Source organism: Apis florea, unplaced genomic scaffold (genome assembly GCF_048593485.1).
Source record: "Apis florea isolate Af1SG1 unplaced genomic scaffold, ASM4859348v1 contig_3203_pilon, whole genome shotgun sequence".
NCBI lineage: Eukaryota > Metazoa > Arthropoda > Insecta > Hymenoptera > Apidae > Apis > Apis florea.
The window spans coordinates 1,149,510-1,167,650 of NW_028256723.1; the positions used below are offsets into that span (position 1 = coordinate 1,149,510).

General features: G+C 28.1%; 1 protein-coding gene and 1 long non-coding RNA gene across 2 annotated transcripts; one reads left to right on the forward strand and one right to left on the reverse strand.

The window, feature by feature from the left end:
• Positions 1 to 401: 401 nt before the first annotated feature.
• On the reverse strand, positions 402 to 16,522 carry LOC100864551 (proton channel OtopLc). Its single transcript, XM_012486805.3, has 9 exons — positions 14,749 to 16,522; positions 4,133 to 4,358; positions 3,456 to 3,570; positions 2,475 to 2,700; positions 2,221 to 2,378; positions 1,909 to 2,125; positions 1,596 to 1,758; positions 635 to 1,498; positions 402 to 541 (listed from the first exon to the last, which is right to left on the reverse strand). Exons 1-8 carry the CDS (start codon positions 15,821 to 15,823, stop codon positions 664 to 666), a joined length of 3,015 nt encoding a protein of 1,004 aa, XP_012342259.2. The 5' UTR covers positions 15,824 to 16,522; the 3' UTR covers positions 402 to 541; positions 635 to 663.
• On the forward strand, positions 6,430 to 7,097 carry LOC116414392 (uncharacterized). Its single transcript, XR_004224911.2, has 2 exons — positions 6,430 to 6,675; positions 6,761 to 7,097. It is a non-coding gene; the product is annotated as an uncharacterized LOC116414392 (long non-coding RNA).
• Positions 16,523 to 18,141: the final 1,619 nt, after the last annotated feature.

Sequence of the window (18,141 nt, forward strand, 5' to 3'; positions counted from 1 at the left end):
GAGCATGTGCAAGTTCGAATGCCATGGCACTTTCCTGAAAGTCGATATTTTCGTCTCATCAGGGGATGGAATTTCCTTATCGATCTCAGCTATTGATGCCTCTTCTATCAATCTCAGACCAGTAATACCCGTATCGTAGCTGAACATCCTACGATGTCGTTTGACATCTTGATTAGCGACGTTCCAATTTCTTGTACCCGGATCACTGACCACGCGTCTATGCTTTCTATGATGATGATGATGACGGCGACGATGATGATGATGATGATGATGATGACGTTGCATTATACTAGACGATCTTATAACATCTTCTGAATATTGCGGATCTACAGTAGATGTCGCGATACAAGATAAAGAGTTTGGATCAAAATAGAGCCGATTGTCGACGAAAGGAACGAAACTCATCGAATTCGTCATCCATGAATTCGGATTAAATATTTTCTTTGGAGTTCTCTGAATCGTGGTGGACCATTCGTTATCCTGTCGTAAATTAATGGTCACATTTTTGCGACAATAAGAGTCATGCGATCTTGGCTGTAATCTGTGGAAAGTATTTTCAATTATGTCTATAAAATTTCAATTATTTTTTTATGTAAATACCATTACGTACATCATATAAATATGAATAACAAACCTCGAGGAACATAGTAGCATTCTGTGTCGTCAGTTGAGCGGATGCTCTCCTCTTGGCATTCTATAACATTTATTCCACGCCTCTAATAGCAGTACACAGCTATGGAATCGATAAAAAATTAACAAAGGCAACCCGATCCTGGATATGACGCCCCAGGCGAGTACCCCAAAAAATCTCAATTGCAATTCTTGTGAAATCCAATTCTGTGTAACTACAGTATCGAAAGCCCACAGTACAGAATTACTGAATAATAGAAATGTGATCACTTGTCTGGCTGGTTTCGCTATTATTTGGAAACGAGTTATACAAGATCTCTTAGATGCTTCAGCGATCAATGTACTTTGAGCGAAACATTGGATTAATTGTAAAATCGATGCCGTAAGTAGCATAATATGCCTTCCGCGTGTTTCATTGCTTTCATTCTCTAGAATAGCTAAGGAACAGGCAGAAACTACAATCGTGAAAATAGAGTATAACTGAACTCCAAAAAGAGCCACGTTTGATAATAAACTATCTAAGATGGCTGGTGCTCTAATAACGACAGACATTTGACGAACTTGAATAAGTCCACTAGCTGTCATTAAGGTACTCAATGTTAAAATGCTAGTTAGAGTACCGCATGTTAGCCAGGATAAAGTTGATGATGGAAAATGTTGATCTTCTCTTACGACAAGGAATATCAATATTACTACTATGCCCGCGACCATGCACAATATGCCTAAGAATAATCCTTTGCTCGAGCCATCGCATCCAACTTTGGTGTGACTTGTCAAATCTTTGCTGCCATGAAACTTTTGCTTGTGTAATAATCGATTCCGACCGACGTTTTGACCCATTACAAAAGTTACTGCAGCAGCAATTAAACTAAAAATATTGAAAAGAGTATGAAATTTTTTCTCGAATAATTGGTATGCAAATTTCAAATTAAATGTAATATGTTATAATTACATATAAAATTTACCTAAATTGTACAATAAACGGATAAAGAAATGGCATACTCGATGTCCACAATTGTCCAAGAGTATTGGTATTCAAACACTCTTGTAAAGCAATTACTTGTGAAATTTGTTCATCCGAGATAGGTTGATATGGTTGAAAAATTTGTTTTTCTACTGGAGAATGATCTAGAAATGAAAAATAAATAAAAAATAAACTTATATAATCAATTTAGTATCTAAATAACATATATATTTATTTAAAATTTCATAATTTCGATACATATATTTATAATATTTCGCCATTAAAATCATTTTAATATATAAAATAAAACATACTTATCAAATCTCGAGTATGCCTTATCAAAGATTCTGGAAATCCTCGAAGATTCAGTGGGGAAGCTGAATTGTGCAAACCGCGTTGTGCCAAATGAACGAAATAAGTCCATTCTTGAGCAGAATCCCAAATAACTAATCGAAACCAAACAGCAATATTTGTAGCAGCCAAATGGATGAATCCGAATCTCGCTATCAAACCGAATCTTTCTACAAGAACCTAAGAAATATTCCAATCAATTCCATCAATTTTATTAATTCAAATGTTTTTATAATTTTATAACAAAAATAAAATGGTAGTAGAATACTACTCACTTGCGAATTCACAAAAAGAAAATGCATTTGGAGAAATGTAAATAATCCATGAAGTACCGGATGTACGAAGACAACATCGCTCAAGCATTCTGTGCCTTGCATCATGGAATGCATCGCCATTTCTAAACCATTGAAAACAAGAGTCGCCAAACCGAAAACTGTTCAAATATATTCATGTTTCAATTCTGTTTTTTTCTTTCGCTTTTTTCGCTCATATAAGATTATTATAAATTGGAATAACTGAAGAAACTCACGGAGCGCTCCAACTCGAATGTAAAAACTTGTTGAAGCTGTTCTAGATCGCGAGATGTGAGCACGTTTCAAAGATCCGAACCTGGTTAAGGATGTACCACCGAGTTCCGCATCGTCAACACCATTTGCACCGGTACCGAGGCTTCCACAACTGTCTACCAATACCCAAATATAGATGCTGATAATCACTGCTATGCTTCCTACATATAAGTACATCAAAAATATGCCCTACAAATAAAACAATAAAATCAATTTATAAATAAAATAATATAATAAAATAATATAATATTCATTTTCAAATTGTATTAAAAGCAAAAATATTTTATAATAATATTTTATAATATAAATCAAATATTATTTTAATGTATGAGAGTACTTTTTTTAACAGATTTTTTTAATAGATATAAATTCAACTAGTAATGAATCGAAAATCATACTACAACTTAACACGAGCTTGTAAGAAATTGCTTGTAATTGACTTGGAGAACGTGGAACTAGGCCACAAACTGTACTAAGGTCAAAGAATCACATCAAATAACTCGGTAGATAATCTTAGGTTGTACCTGATGAAAGTTGAATCAGACTATATATATTAGCTATATACAAGCTAAATTTATTAAAGGCATGAATAATATAATAAATTTTTTTTACAACAGTGAATAGATATTTTTAAGAAAAATTATATATTAAATACGTGACATATAACTGTAGAAATAGATGTATAAAAATTATTAATATTTATGATAAAGATATCTATTAGAAAAATATAATTGCTTTGATTAAGAGTTGAACAGAATTTTTGAAATATAACTAGTATTATCGTTATTTAAACATAAAAAAAATATCCTAAACATAAGAAGTCTATAAAGAAAAATTCTTTTAATTAATAATCATAATGTATCTTTATATAATTATATAAACAATTTTATTCTAATTCTTCTACTTATTTGAAATAAATACATAAATAAACTTAAATTACTTACCTGTAAACTGAGCAAAGGTACAGGTGTGTCCATGACTTCGGCTAGGCATAGAGCAATCATCAGTACTACGAGAAGCTGGCCATAAACATTCGAGAGGATGATCCATAACTGAGAACTGTAACACAATCATCATAAAAACCAATCATTAGCTACGCGATCTTTGTTATTCCATTTTCACTGAGAACATGAACTATTTGCATTTATCATAAGTTAATGACAAATAATACTTACAGTGCTTCGTACTAAATTATTCTATTTTCACCGATCTTATGATGAAAAATACCGAAATTGATAAAATTTTATAACATTATCTAATTTGATAATAGTAATTCGAGATAAATGTTAAATATTCTATTTTACATCGATCATGACTGCATCGATTTAATTTACGAAGATTATACTTCAACGAAAATAAGATATAAATATTTATAATATTAGTAAATTAATTTAATTTTTAATCTCAGTTTTAATCCTTCGGTAAAAATCATTAAATACAATTTATGCATAATGATTTAATATTTTGCATATCCTTCGTATAATTTAATTGAAATTTTAATTCATAAAATTAAAAATTTTGTGTTATCGTTTATCTGTTTAATTATACTTATTAAAAATTTCATTTTTGTTTGTTCAAAACTATGCAAGGAAATATACCACGTATAATCGTAATATCTTACAAAGGTTCAGAGTGATCCAATAAATCGTTCGAAGAGTGTGTCCTAGAAAGGATTCTGGAGACTAGAGACTTGGACGGAGCAGATCTCGTTCCTTCTGCAATTGCTGCCTCTGTCTCAGTATTCCTTTCACCCCTATTGGGGACACCGCCAGGTGCACCCTCCACGGTGCCACCTGTTGTACTTCCTGTCTCGTTTAAGCTATCTTTATCGTGTTGTTCATTGCTAACTGAAATATACAAAATGAATGATTGAATATATGAATAATAAATTATAAATTGATATAAATAATTTTTTAAATATTCTTTGCAAAGTTTTGATTATACGAATTTTATTAATCTTATATTTTTTATATATTTCATTATTAATTTTTTTTTCATTTAAAAATTCATTTAAAAATGAATCGAGTTGAAAAATACTAAAGAATATTTTTTAATTAGAATACAAGAAAAAATAACTATAATAAAAATTAAATAAAGATTAATTTAAAAACAATAGTATATATAAATATAAAGTAGTATAAAATGTACATAATATAAGTGTACATAAGAGAAATTGGATGAAGAATGGTCACAAAATTCAAAGATGCATGAAGAGTGCATCAAATGATTATATAGATTTCAAAAACTTGTGCTAATGTCAAATCTTTTTTAACTCATATAAATAGACTAGAATATTTTATTTTCTTCGTACAATCCATTAATTAAGAAGATTCGGTAATTAATAAACAAATACTTGTATAAATTAAAATTATATAAAATTTTATATATATATATATAATATAGCCATTGAAATTGAATAATATTGAAAGATTGCTAAATTTTTGAAATAATTTTAAAATATTTTAGAAAAATATGTTTCATATTTAAACATCTTAATTAATATAATTAATTACTAAATATTGAATTTAATAAATAACAAATGCTAAACAATTTTTTTATATTTTTTCTTCAATTTGATAAATTAGATGAAACAATATTTCATGAATCAAAACTGAATTAACATAAGATTCAGTTAGTTTTGAAAGCTTAGGTTATATTATTATATTAAATATTAGAAAATTGAACTTACAGAACATAGTTAATGTTGTATGAATATAGAAAATCAAAATATGATAATTATTTTAAAAATAGAAAGAACAATAACAAATTTGAAAATAATAGAACGAAACTTTAACAAATATTTCGTATTGGAACGAAACAACCATTAGAACATCATTTCAATAAATCTGAACTTAGCTAAATGAACATATATACTCATCCACTTTCAAAAATTAACTTTCTCGAAAATGAAATTGTAAATTATGGAATTGTATATAATTGTATATTGTAGTCTATTAATTTATTCTTTCCGCGAAAGATGTAGTTATAAATGTTTGCGCAAGTTCATATTTGAGAGATTGATAAACAAGTGAAATTTGTTGAATAAAAATAGATTTTATCATCTATTACAATTAATCATATTAATTGGTTATATTAAAATATATTTTGCTTTCAAATATTTTTATATATTGTAATTATTTTTTATATTTGTCATGTACGAATGATCATCATAATAGTTGTTACATTATTTCTTATTTCAGATTAAATTTATTTTTAAAAAAAAATTTTTTTTTATGATTTTCAAACTTAATTAATTAAAAAGAATTTTAAAGATAAGTTTTTCTATTTTTAAAATTTTTATGTTATATTACATATATACATTCAAGAAAAACCGTTATTAAGAAATATATATTAATCATTAATAACAATAACAATTGATCTTTGAATTTGTTTCCGAATTTTATTCGAAAATCCACTAATTAAATCCATTATTTGGCCTTTTGGGTCAGTAGAGTAATACGATTAACTTTCGCTAGAAGAATTCGTACATCCAACTGTTCCTTCGATAATTTTCGACTCGAATGATTTAAAGACACTTTAAATGCGACGAAACGGATCCAAGAGTTGTAAAAATTGATCACTTTCGAATCGATCGAAATCGAAAATTGTAGATGTATTGATATTTGAAAAGAAAATTTTAATGAATTAAAAGTATGATGTAATCTATAATTTTTTAGATTCAAATAACACACATTTAGATTAGAATATATCTGATTAAACTGTTTGAAACTCACGTACGTTTAAAATTTAGTTTGAATTTAACACAATACTATAATAAGATAATAAATACAACCAAAATTAATTATCAATTTTTCTTTTCAATGCCAATTTTCAACTGATTCATTACCATATTGCACTTAACACTCTCGAAGTCAAACAATATTCGAGATATATAAATAAATCGATTGAATAGATATTGATATCGATAGGAATCTCGATTGTTCTTAGTATGAAAAACGATTACGATTACATGGTTTTAAGAATTATTCGTAATTTAAATATGATAAATAAACAGTGTCGACTCGTTTTAAACTTTGCAAAAGAGTATTCTATTATTCATAATACGAAATATATTATGTATTTAATTTTAACATAAAATTGATAAATTTTGTCAAGGATAAATTTTTTATTATGGAATGTCCATTTATAAAGTTGAGGTTAAAGGTAAGTACAATATTCAACAATCATTTTATGGAGATTCTCAGCATTAATGAAATTGAAAAGCAGTATACGAACATATGCTTGATAGATATATTGATGGAAGAGGCCAAGAAACGGTACGAAAAGGAAAAATATGCAAGATCGCTTTAGGGTTAAAGATGTCGATAAATCTAAACATTGTATAAGAATTGAGGTTAGGTCTCGATTAGAATAAAAAAAATATGTTTACTTGATTGAAGATAATTTATGCTACTAAATTATGGAAAAATACATGGTGCACTTGAATGTATATTATCAAATAATATAGTCGTAATGAAATATACAAATTTCAAATTTCATCGAACAAATTTATAATTAAAGAAATTTGTAAGTATATTTGTGTTAAATATGTTAAAATATTTTGAAAAATATATCATTTATTCAAATTGCGTTTAATTAATTTATAAATTAACGATTGTCTAAAATAGTTCACATAATTAATTATATTTTATATATTAAAATATGCTAATATCAACAATAAAATGAATATTTAAACATAATTTTAAGAAATTGTAACGATTATCTATTTAAATAAAAATGATTTAAATTTAAAAAATTCATTTGACTGAACAATTTTGTTATTAATTAAGCTGTATAATACTAATTTATCGAGATATTTAGAATTTATGATTATGATTATTATTCGTATATTCAAATAGTTGAACATCAAATATTCATATTATATGTACATATACATGTACATGTTTTTCAATATTTTTAATAGCTTTATATCTCTTTGAAACGGTTGCCGATGCTGTATGAAATAAAATGTGAAATTTTATGATTCAGCTATAAAATTGGGTCGATACGCCGCACTGTGAATTTGAGATTTTACGGTTTATCATGAAATACGTTTGTCATTACGATTCCAGAGAGTAAAAAAAATAGAAACTTGTCTGTCAGCTGACAGAAGAAGTCGAGAAATTCATTTGCTTTCTTGTACATCGCAAAAACATAAAATTTTCGAAGTTTTATTTATTTATTATAAATCATAAAATCAATTGAAACCTGTTATTGATAGCATTCAATACCATTTTTTACAAGAAAAGACTAAAGATTCTTTTATATTAATATTTTCATTTAAATATTCGATATAAAAATACTTTTTAATAAATTAATAAATAATACAATAAAATATTTATAATAATGTATTAAAAATACATAAATTGAAGATATTAAACATAAAGATATTGGATTATTTAATTGTGACTAATTAACATATTTAGCAAATGGATAATTTAATCATTATTTAAATGTTTCAGATATAATAAAAACAACAAAAATGAGAAAAATCTTAAAATATAAATTAAGAATCACATGATCATATTCTATCTAACATGGATTTATTATTTTAACATTTTTTATCATAATTTATGCACAATTCGAAAATATAAAAAAAAGAAAACAAAAAAATCTGTTACTTCCATCTTACAGACTTTCATCTGTTGGAAATATTAATAGAAAAAAATTTACCTCGCTTTTGTCAAAAGAAAACAATTGTTATCACTAGGCACTCGAATCATTGTTCATGATAAACGTCAATGAGTGAAAGAGAAGCACAATATGTACCGCGAAAGAAACGACAAAAGAGAAGTGCTTCAGACACAATCACAAAACAGAATGGCTAGTAACTCAGAAATATGGAACCAACAGTATATTGAATGGTCTGGAATACGGTGGTGGTATTCCAATGATGAGGACGAATATTACGCCTATGATGATAATGAAGATGACCACAAAGATGATGATGTCGTTTCTAGTAGCCTCGTTTTTAACAGATCGACAAAAGTGCACTATCAACGTGTAATGGTTTAGCTTATATTGCTATTTATTTTTTACGTTGCTAATAATGAAAACCATAGAATATATGAAATTTTACGTAAAATTGGAAAACAACCTATAATTTAAAAGAAATGTATTATAATAAATAATTTGCAACTTTGTAATACAATTCTGTATAAATAGTAAGTACTGCAACAATCTTTTGAAAACATATTTTTTGTATTTCTTTCTTTTGTTTTATCGTTTTATTGGAGTAGTAATGTACAAGAATTTCCAAGTTTAAAAATTTACATGTATATAAAATATGCAATTAAAAAATCAGGTTTAAGAAGAATCTTCTGTAATTTTGCAAATGCTATCCGCAAATGAACATGCACGACGAGCAAACCAAGCAAATCGAAACTGGTTTAGTTCTATCATGATCGAGTTCAAGATAAAAATAGAAAATGATTAAAGATTATCACGTTGCAAGACAGTTTTGCATGCCAATATGCAGGTTATTCGGCGAACCAAGTGCGAGACATCGAGATTAATACGATCACGAATAAGCAATCCTGTTATAATCCAATTAATCGTTTGTCTCCTATAATAATCACGTTGACTTATTGTATCATAATGCACTGTTCGTGAAAAAACGTTAAGGGTTAAGGAAAGACTTCACTGCAACCACCTGTTGTATAAATTATCGGCACTATTTATGATTCACAAACATTCATGTTATATCTTTTTCGATTTTTCAATTGATTATTCTTGATAGATTTTATTAAAAGTATATGGTAGATCTAAGAGATTGATGAGATAAAATTTTTATTATACATTGCTTTAATAATAATTATACATTGCTAATAATAATGCGATTTATAAAAGTTACATGCAAATGATGTAAAGGATTAATTTGAAGTATTAATATACGTATAAAATACGTGTAATAATGCTTAATAATCTGTAGAAAGTTATACAAGATGATATCTAAATAAATTTGTAAAAATTAAATAATTATAGTAAGGTAACTGATCTTCAATATATAGATGTATAGTATTTATGTATTACGTATTTATATTTTCTTTGATCTTAATTAGGCTTTTGTTGAATCAATTATATTGTTTAAAGAAAGCTAAATGTATTAATTAATTCATACAAAAGAGAATTATTAAGAATATTTAATAATCTAAAGAATATTTAATGAATGAAAAGCTTATACTGAATTTTTATAATTATAATATAATATATTATATTATAATATAAAGTAAGTAAAAAATATATTTCTATTGGTCACTATAGGATATTAATAACGCTTTCCATATAATTTAAAGCATTAATATTAATAAGGGAAATTTAAAAAGTATTAAATGATATATTATAGATTAAAAATATGAATTTTACAGAAAAAGAACTTATTGGTATTAAAAATGAAGATTTAATGAATTTAACAAAATGATTAGATTAACTTTCCATCAATTTAAAGCGCACTTTTACTTCATGAAAATGACTTATTCATCACAAGTATCTTCATAAAAAATAAAAAACCTGTTTTCTGAACCTTTCACTTGGTCATTCGAAAGTTCAAACTGAAGCAATAAATTTATAGTGAGGTAAGCATGAACTGCATCCCTAAGATATTTCTTTATGAAAATTATTTTAAATAGTATAACAGTTTTAATATAAATCTCTTATTGAATAATTTTAAAGAATTAGAATAAAATTGAGAAATCTACTATTTTCTTCCGGCATATATATTTATACATATATATTTTCCAAGATAACAAGAAGTTATGGAAGAGAACTTTTTTATTGCATTTATTTGTCTCATAAAACATCAACCTCCTCAGCTGATCACAATCAATGTGAATTACACGTTCTCTGAAAGAATGCTGATGATAACACTCTTTGCATCGACGTACATGTATTTTTTTTCTTTTTATATTTCAACCATGCGAAACTAATCGCCTCATTTTACGCCGCATAAAACTGAACGCCTTCATGATCGCGGGAAAAATTATGGCTACCGTCTGATTTAATATTCCTATAATTAAGATGTGTTCCTTATACAAAACAAATGAAAGAGAAAAAAAATTAAAATATAAGAGAAAAAAATATTAAAATATTATATGGCGTTTATATAAAAATGTAATAAATAAAATATAACATATCGCACGTTAATATAGAAAGAACGAATATCGATCAAGTGAAACGTGAAATCGTGCCCAAAATTCATTTTCAGCGCTTAACCGGTTTTCTCGGAATGCGAAAGTCCATTCCATTTCCGTGTCTTCGTTTAAAAGATAAAAAAATTATTCATGAAAGTTTGTGTGAACAGAACATATTCATCGGATCGATTTGGTTGCTCTTTACAATAGAACGAATCTGCTTTCACGCGATTTACGATCATCATATGTACGCAAAACGATATGTCGTTAGAAGACGAGCGTTTCAATGCGATTTCGAAGCGAAAAATTACCAGTATACAGGAAAGGACATTTTCCACGAATACCTTTCACCTCGTTTTTCACTCTGCTTTCACGATCTTTTATGTCCTCCGTGCATATTATTACCACGCATTTACATTTTCGATCGTAAATTTTAGTCAAGTTAAAATAAAATTGGAATATTATTTGATCAAATTAAATATGGGAAATTTGATATATTTTAAAAAAAAACTTTATTATATTTTATTATATTTTATTAGAATCTATAATGAATTGTTTAAATAAATTTAAATAAGTTTAATGTTGGAATTATTCAATTCTTAAAATTTTTAAAATATTAAAATTATTACTCGATTCATCAAATATTATTTAAATAGTAAGAAACATAATCAATTATGAATTATGTTTATTTTATCTTTAATTATATTTATCTACGTTTGCTTAAAACTATTTAAATTCTTAATGGATAGAATTTTTAAAACAAGATAACATATGGAACATTTGGAAGATGCAACATATGGAAGATGAAATGGTATTTATGAGGATACTAACAGAGGAAGTCGAAGAAATTCGTCTTTTAATTCTTCCGAAAGAAAATTTTGTATGGTGTTAACAGCACAGTGTCAAATGTCAAATGTTTAATTGCATTTTGTCACTTAACGGAGATTAATTTTTTCGTTTTTTTAACAATCAAAAATAAACATGTTCGTTGAAGTTTATTTCTGCTCATCACGAAAACCGTATGGCATTTATTGTAGCTTGTAAAACAGTGCGCATTAAAAACATAAAAAGACACGTTGAGGGAATATCTTAGATATCCGTGAACGGTAAAAAGCGTTTTTCTTTTTATTTAATAGTTTAATATTACCCATTTTAAAATAATATTTATTTTTATTTATTTTATAAAGTAATATTTTGTTATAAAAATTTAGATTATATAAAAGTTTTAAAATATTTAAAGAAAAGTAGAAAACAAGGAAATAAAAAACAAGATTGTAATTTTATATTTCATTTCCTGGTTTTAAAGAATTTATATTTAATATAATCTTTACTTATTATTTAATTTATTAAAGATTTTATCCAAATATGATAATTTTAAAATTAGAATAATAATAAAATAATTATTAATTATTTTTTCCAGGAAAAGAAGAGGAATTTAATTAAATGAACAAGTAAAATGCATCAATGCATGAACAATAAGTTTCGTGATTTATATTCGGAAATCTCATAAGAAGATGAATTTATTAGTCATGAAAAATACTTTTAAAGATTTCATATACAACATATATAGAAATTATGCATAAAGAAATCTCTACTTTCATGGAAGAAAAATATCAATATCCTATCAAATGCTACAATAATCAAATCTTTTTATTTTCTTTGAAAATCATATAATATATATATATATATATATGATATATTTCATAATTATGAAAAATTTTTTATATTTTGATATTATAACATTTGATGAAAAGAATATTTAAGTGTAAAAATGTAATTTAAAGAATAATTTAATATTCAACAATGTCCAAAATGAAAACAAGTAAAACGGTACCAAACATTAAAAATTTCATACAGCAACTTATTGTAAGCAGAATATCGTCGACAGCAAGGTATATGACAAGAATTCAAGCGAGAGATTTATCTCCAACCTTTTCCATGAATGTTTTTTCTTTTATCTGTAAAGAGCTATGATTCTTTGCAAACTCTCACGTGCAAATGCAATTACACTGTTCCGGTGCTCGAAAGCAATAGGCCAACCATCATGCGCGAGCAAAAGTGGATAACTGTACCAAAGAAGCCGGTTGCAAAAGTTGTCAGGATAAAAACAAGTTTCTTAAGTTGCATTCTCTAACAACGGTAACACAGTAATGTGTAACAAGCTGTCAGAAGGCCAATAACCACAGCGCCATATGTTGGATAAATTGATATAACTTTTGTGATTAATGATATTGGCGATCACATCATGGAAGCGAAGTGGAACGAGAAAGTAAAGGATCGTCAGAAGACAAAACGCGCCTCTGCCCGTGTGTAATATCCAGAGAGTTTGTACAAAAGACGAACATCTTCTCCACTTTCTTTTCCATGAAATGAAATGCGCGACGATCATTCAGGCTCGAGCACCCATTAACGACATACGATAGAGAAATTTGTTCGTCGTGCGAGAAATTTGTCGAGATCCTTGAACTTTGAGATTTAAAATTTTTCCCGTGTTAATATTATTGGATTGTTTGAAATGAAACGAAAAATATTTTCTAAAATTTTTTGTTCCAAATATATAAATATTATACAATTTTTCATTTCAAACTGTAAATAAAAAAAACCGCAATAAATAGATCTTCTAAATTCATGAAAATAAAATTCATCCATCTCAAGAAATAATTGTAATTCTTTGTACATAAATTGTACAAAATTTGTACAAAAATATAGTTTTGATATCGCATATGATTTATAAATTATTCGTTCATTTTCACGTTCTCCATCTTATCCCGATAAATTATCATTCTGTATTCAAAGAAAAAAGAAATATAATATTAAGTAGGAAATCTTGTTTTTTTCAATTTATGTACAAAATAATCTTCATCAAAATTATTCCGTGCAAAAATCTGTATACAATATCGGTATATTTATCCTATAATTATATTTTATTAGTTTATGACTTCTTCATGTGAAAAATTTACCACACTTCATGATCAGAGATCCATGATACTGATTATATGCACTTATACCATAAAAGAGAGGGCAGTATGGCATAAAAACAGCGAAAGTTGAAACAACTATTCATTATAAGTTAGTGATAAAAAATAATGGAATTGTGAGATCCATAAGATTGTGAGAATTGTTCGTCGAGAACGTATCTCTCGAATAAAATCCTCATGGTGAAAACATGATGTTTCGAGGTAAAAATAGATATGCAACATCGAGCAACTTTGATTCTTAAATAGCGATAAAGAAATAATATGTGTTTCGATAAACTTTGTGACAGATTAATTAAAAAAAATTTTGCAGCAATTGAAAAATAAGTGATTGCTAGCTATGTAATGTAAAATTGACAATGTAGATCATGGTATAATCGTATTGTAAGCGATAATTATACAAGTCAGTTAAAAACGTTATAAAATATATGCATGTATATATGTATCGTATCTTTTAACATGAATCATAATTGAAAGAAAAATTCTTCAGTGGATCATTATTCATTTTAGACTATTTTAAATTAATTCGTTAAAAATTGCAAAATAGATCTTAAAATTCAAAAAAATGAAATTCATTCAATCTCAAGAAATAATTGTAACTCTTGAAAATAAAGTAAATTGCCATTAAGCTCCGTACTATCAATTAAAATTTAATCAATTCGAGCTTTATATGCTATTCACATTTTCAGCCTAGATCCTATCGAATGTTCTGCCAATTGCAATACCGTTAACTGGTGATACGAATTCAGATATTAGTATCGAAAACATCCTATATCGGTGAATGGATATATCGCTAATAAAGAACACCTTGCACGTATCGAAAAGACGAAGGCGCGTACTCGAGCGATCCTATCTACCGCTAACCGTTTCTTTCGGTCGCCGACACGATACCGTACGACGACGAACAAATGACTTGCATACAAATTCATAACGTCTTTTAACAAACGAAACTATGCCGCATATTTAAATGTTACACCGTTTGTACTCGAGCAACCTTCGCAGACGGATCTCTCGCAAACCAGATGCATCTTCCACTCGACGGATCATCGAAAAGATCATTAACGACTTTTCTCTGTTAAAAGTATCGCTGAACAAACGATTCCATTAACAGAACAGAATACGAACTCTCTCACCTTTTTTATCCTTTACCGAAGTGGTAGAAACAGTTGAAGCTTCTTCCGGAATGTCCACAGCCCGTTCCTTTTTGCCAGATACAATCTCATCGATACTTTCCTTGAATTCATCCTCCTTCGACTTGAACTCCTCGTTGTTCTTACTATAATCAATAATAATTTGATCGTCCACTTTCTTCCAATCGGGCAATTCCTTGCTTTCTTCCGTCTCTACAACAAATTCTTCGAGACCAGGGATATTTCGAATATCAGGCACCAGAGTTTCCTCGTCGTCCTCTCTTATTCGCCATTTCGCTCGTTGGTGATGTTCAGTGACCCCGCTATTCCCACTCGCGGCGATTTCACTGACAGAATCGACCACTTCTTCGACCAACTCCTCCTCCTGAAGCATGTACTCTCTTCTTTCGTTCGGATTTTGATAAACTCGATAAGGTCCTACCAGACCGACGATCCCTCGAGGCACGGCCACGGCTCCCTTCCAATCTTCCACCTGGTCAAACTTCCCCAAGTGGTTCGTATACATTTCTTTGAAACTGAAAAGTCGTGGTGGTTCCGGTAATCGTGTCGATGCAACCTGTAACCACCGTCGAAGCTCCTCTTGTCGCGAACAGATCTGTATTTGTCTCTCTCCCGATGATTGTTCTTCGATGGGTTGAAGTTTACTCTCGAGAAAACCTGTATCGGGTAACTGAACCTTCTTGGGTTTCTTTACCACGCTATAAAGAGGATCCTCATCTTCTGCCTCGAGAATCGTCGAGTTTTCATATGTTACTTTATTCACTGTCGGCAGCCAAACATTCTCTCTCTGTTCGATTCGAGCTATTTTCAAATCGTTTCTACTCGTTTTATCACTTTTCACAGCGCTTATCACGACTACGTTACTTTTCTGACCAAATAGTATATTGTTATCGATTGATCTATCGTTGGTATCTAGAACGCTGTAGGTCGGTTCGCGAGTAGCTGTCTGAATCCACTTCGGTCTATTTTTTTGCTTGATAGAAGATATAAACTGCTCCGCTGTTAATCTCTTCCGTTCTGCGTTTGCGACGGGAATGTCAGTCAATTCGGCCACCATGGTCAAGTATTTTGATTACGATCTAGGTGATCAGGCCTACCGGATGTCACGATCAGATCGTGACAAACATATTCGAAGGGTCGATTATCGATCTTGAAAGATCGAAATATTTGGATGCGACCTAAATGCCGATATTTCCGGTAATAACACAACTGGTAATAACTGGTATATTTATTAATTTATAAAATAATTATATCTTAATTTTTTGATTTTAAATGATGAGTAAGATCATCTCAGTGATTTAATTTGAAAGTATACAAATTCGAACACTATTTATACATGGGAAAAAAAATTAAATCCATATCATAATTTCAATTATTTAGTTAAATTTCTAAATGATTAATATACACGAATCGACAATTATTTATTTAATATAAATGCAATTTTAATCATTTTAATCCAGAAAATAAGTATCGTACGTAACACTTACACTAAAACTTAAATCACCGATTAAAAAACTGTGTAATTGCAAACCATATGTCAAATCTGTTGAACGAATTTGAATTATATAATTTTTCCAAACTGATTCCACTTTGAACTCGATGGAAATAAAATGTTTGAAACACATATACTGTGTTATATATATATATATACTAATAAATATAAATAATACTAATAAAATTTTTATATTTTTGTATTATCGTAAAATATATATATTTCGAAAATCCCGTCAATAAGTGTATTCGATCGACTACAAAAGGTAAATGTCGTTTCTTGGCTTTAGTTTTACCAGAAACAATGTTTCGTCGCGTGGAGGTGGCTGGAGGTTGATCATATGGATTTGGCTCTCGTTCGTGACCAGGATTACGAAAAAGGTTTCACATCCATCGTAGATAGTTTTTACCTTTTCCGTTTTCTAGGTTAGGAGATTCTCCTTCAAACGTTGACGCAACATCTCGTTAATCAAATTCCTTGTGTTTATGTATCATTATCAAGATAAAATCACCTCTTTCACCAAAAAATTATTTTAATCAAATGTCTAGAGGAACGAACAACAAGTTCAAAATATTCATTTGTTAAATATAATAAAAAAAAATAATGAAAATATAAAATAAACATAATGAATTATCAATATATCTATGAATTAATCATGAAAAAGGTATAAATACTTCAATTTATTTTAATTTTTTTCGCAAATATGATTCTTTTTTATATTAAAAATTATATTAAAAATTAGAATTAAGAACATAAACTATTTTTTATAAAAATCATATCATTCTATATATATAAATTTATTTTCATCAAATCAAATTTTCATCTTATTATGTTTCTTTTTAATTCTGCATTTCAATTTTTATATACAAGCAATTTATATAATCATAAATTTATATAAAACGAAGAAATCTCTATAAGTGCCGAATTAATAGAATATTTTCGTCCTAATTACAATCAAGCCTAACAATTAGTTACGACTATGGCGATTATATTTCCGAGATCTCTTCAATTATAGCGACATACATTAGCGACTACAAGACATAGTGCCTTGTTTTACTACGGAAAAACAACTGTTGTCGTAAGAAAATTGCGAACAGCGAGAAGACCGTTAACTCAAGGACCGATTATCATAAAATGGAAAGATGGATTTATCGCGTGAGAACCATAAGTTTTGAACAACGTGACTGGAAATATCGAGACCTTTTATTCACGGTTTGCGAGAAAGAAAGAGATAAACCTCGAACAGGTGTTAGAGGTCGAAGCATTTTGCTCGATAATAACTGACTGGCTATACCGATGTTACAACGGCAGATTCTTCCGCGTTTCGCTTTAGGCGAGCATACTTGTTGGTAATAGCTGGACAGTAGTATACCGCTATAAAAATTGATAAACGTCAACCTTTGTAGAAACTCATGTATCATTACTGCAAGCTACTCAGAGCATTCGATAAATTACAATAACTTTAGAACAAAAATATGAAAAATATGAAAAAAACGAATGAAATAAAATAATTTATTTATATATAGATAATTGTAAAATCTATATTATTGTAAATTTTATTAGATAAATATGAGATTTTTTTTTATAGACAATGTTAATAAAGAGTCTTGGAATTAAAATATATTAAAAAATTTAGCATTTGAAAATCTTGATTATAAAAGAATGGGAACATGAAGAATTGAAAATTATTGTAATTACAATAAAAAAACATTGACATTACTAATCATCAATCAAATTTTTACTAATTTTCAATGATTTTTCAATAAAATGTGATAAAATATTGTACAAAAGACATTTGTCACATCATCATTATAAAGAACATATTATGATGATTTAATAGTTCAAACAACTATAGTTATATTCTAATATTATTTTGAGAGACA

Coding starts and splice junctions, on each gene's coding strand:
- LOC100864551 (XM_012486805.3), bottom strand. CDS start 15,823: ATGGTGGCCGAATTGACTGACATTCCCGTCGCAAACGCAGAACGGAAG. Junction 2,126..2,220: donor TTCTTTTTGTGAATTCGCAA/GTGAGTAGTATT, acceptor AATATTTCTTAG/GTTCTTGTAGAAAGATTCGG. Junction 1,759..1,908: donor GCATACTCGAGATTTGATAA/GTATGTTTTATT, acceptor TTTCATTTCTAG/ATCATTCTCCAGTAGAAAAA.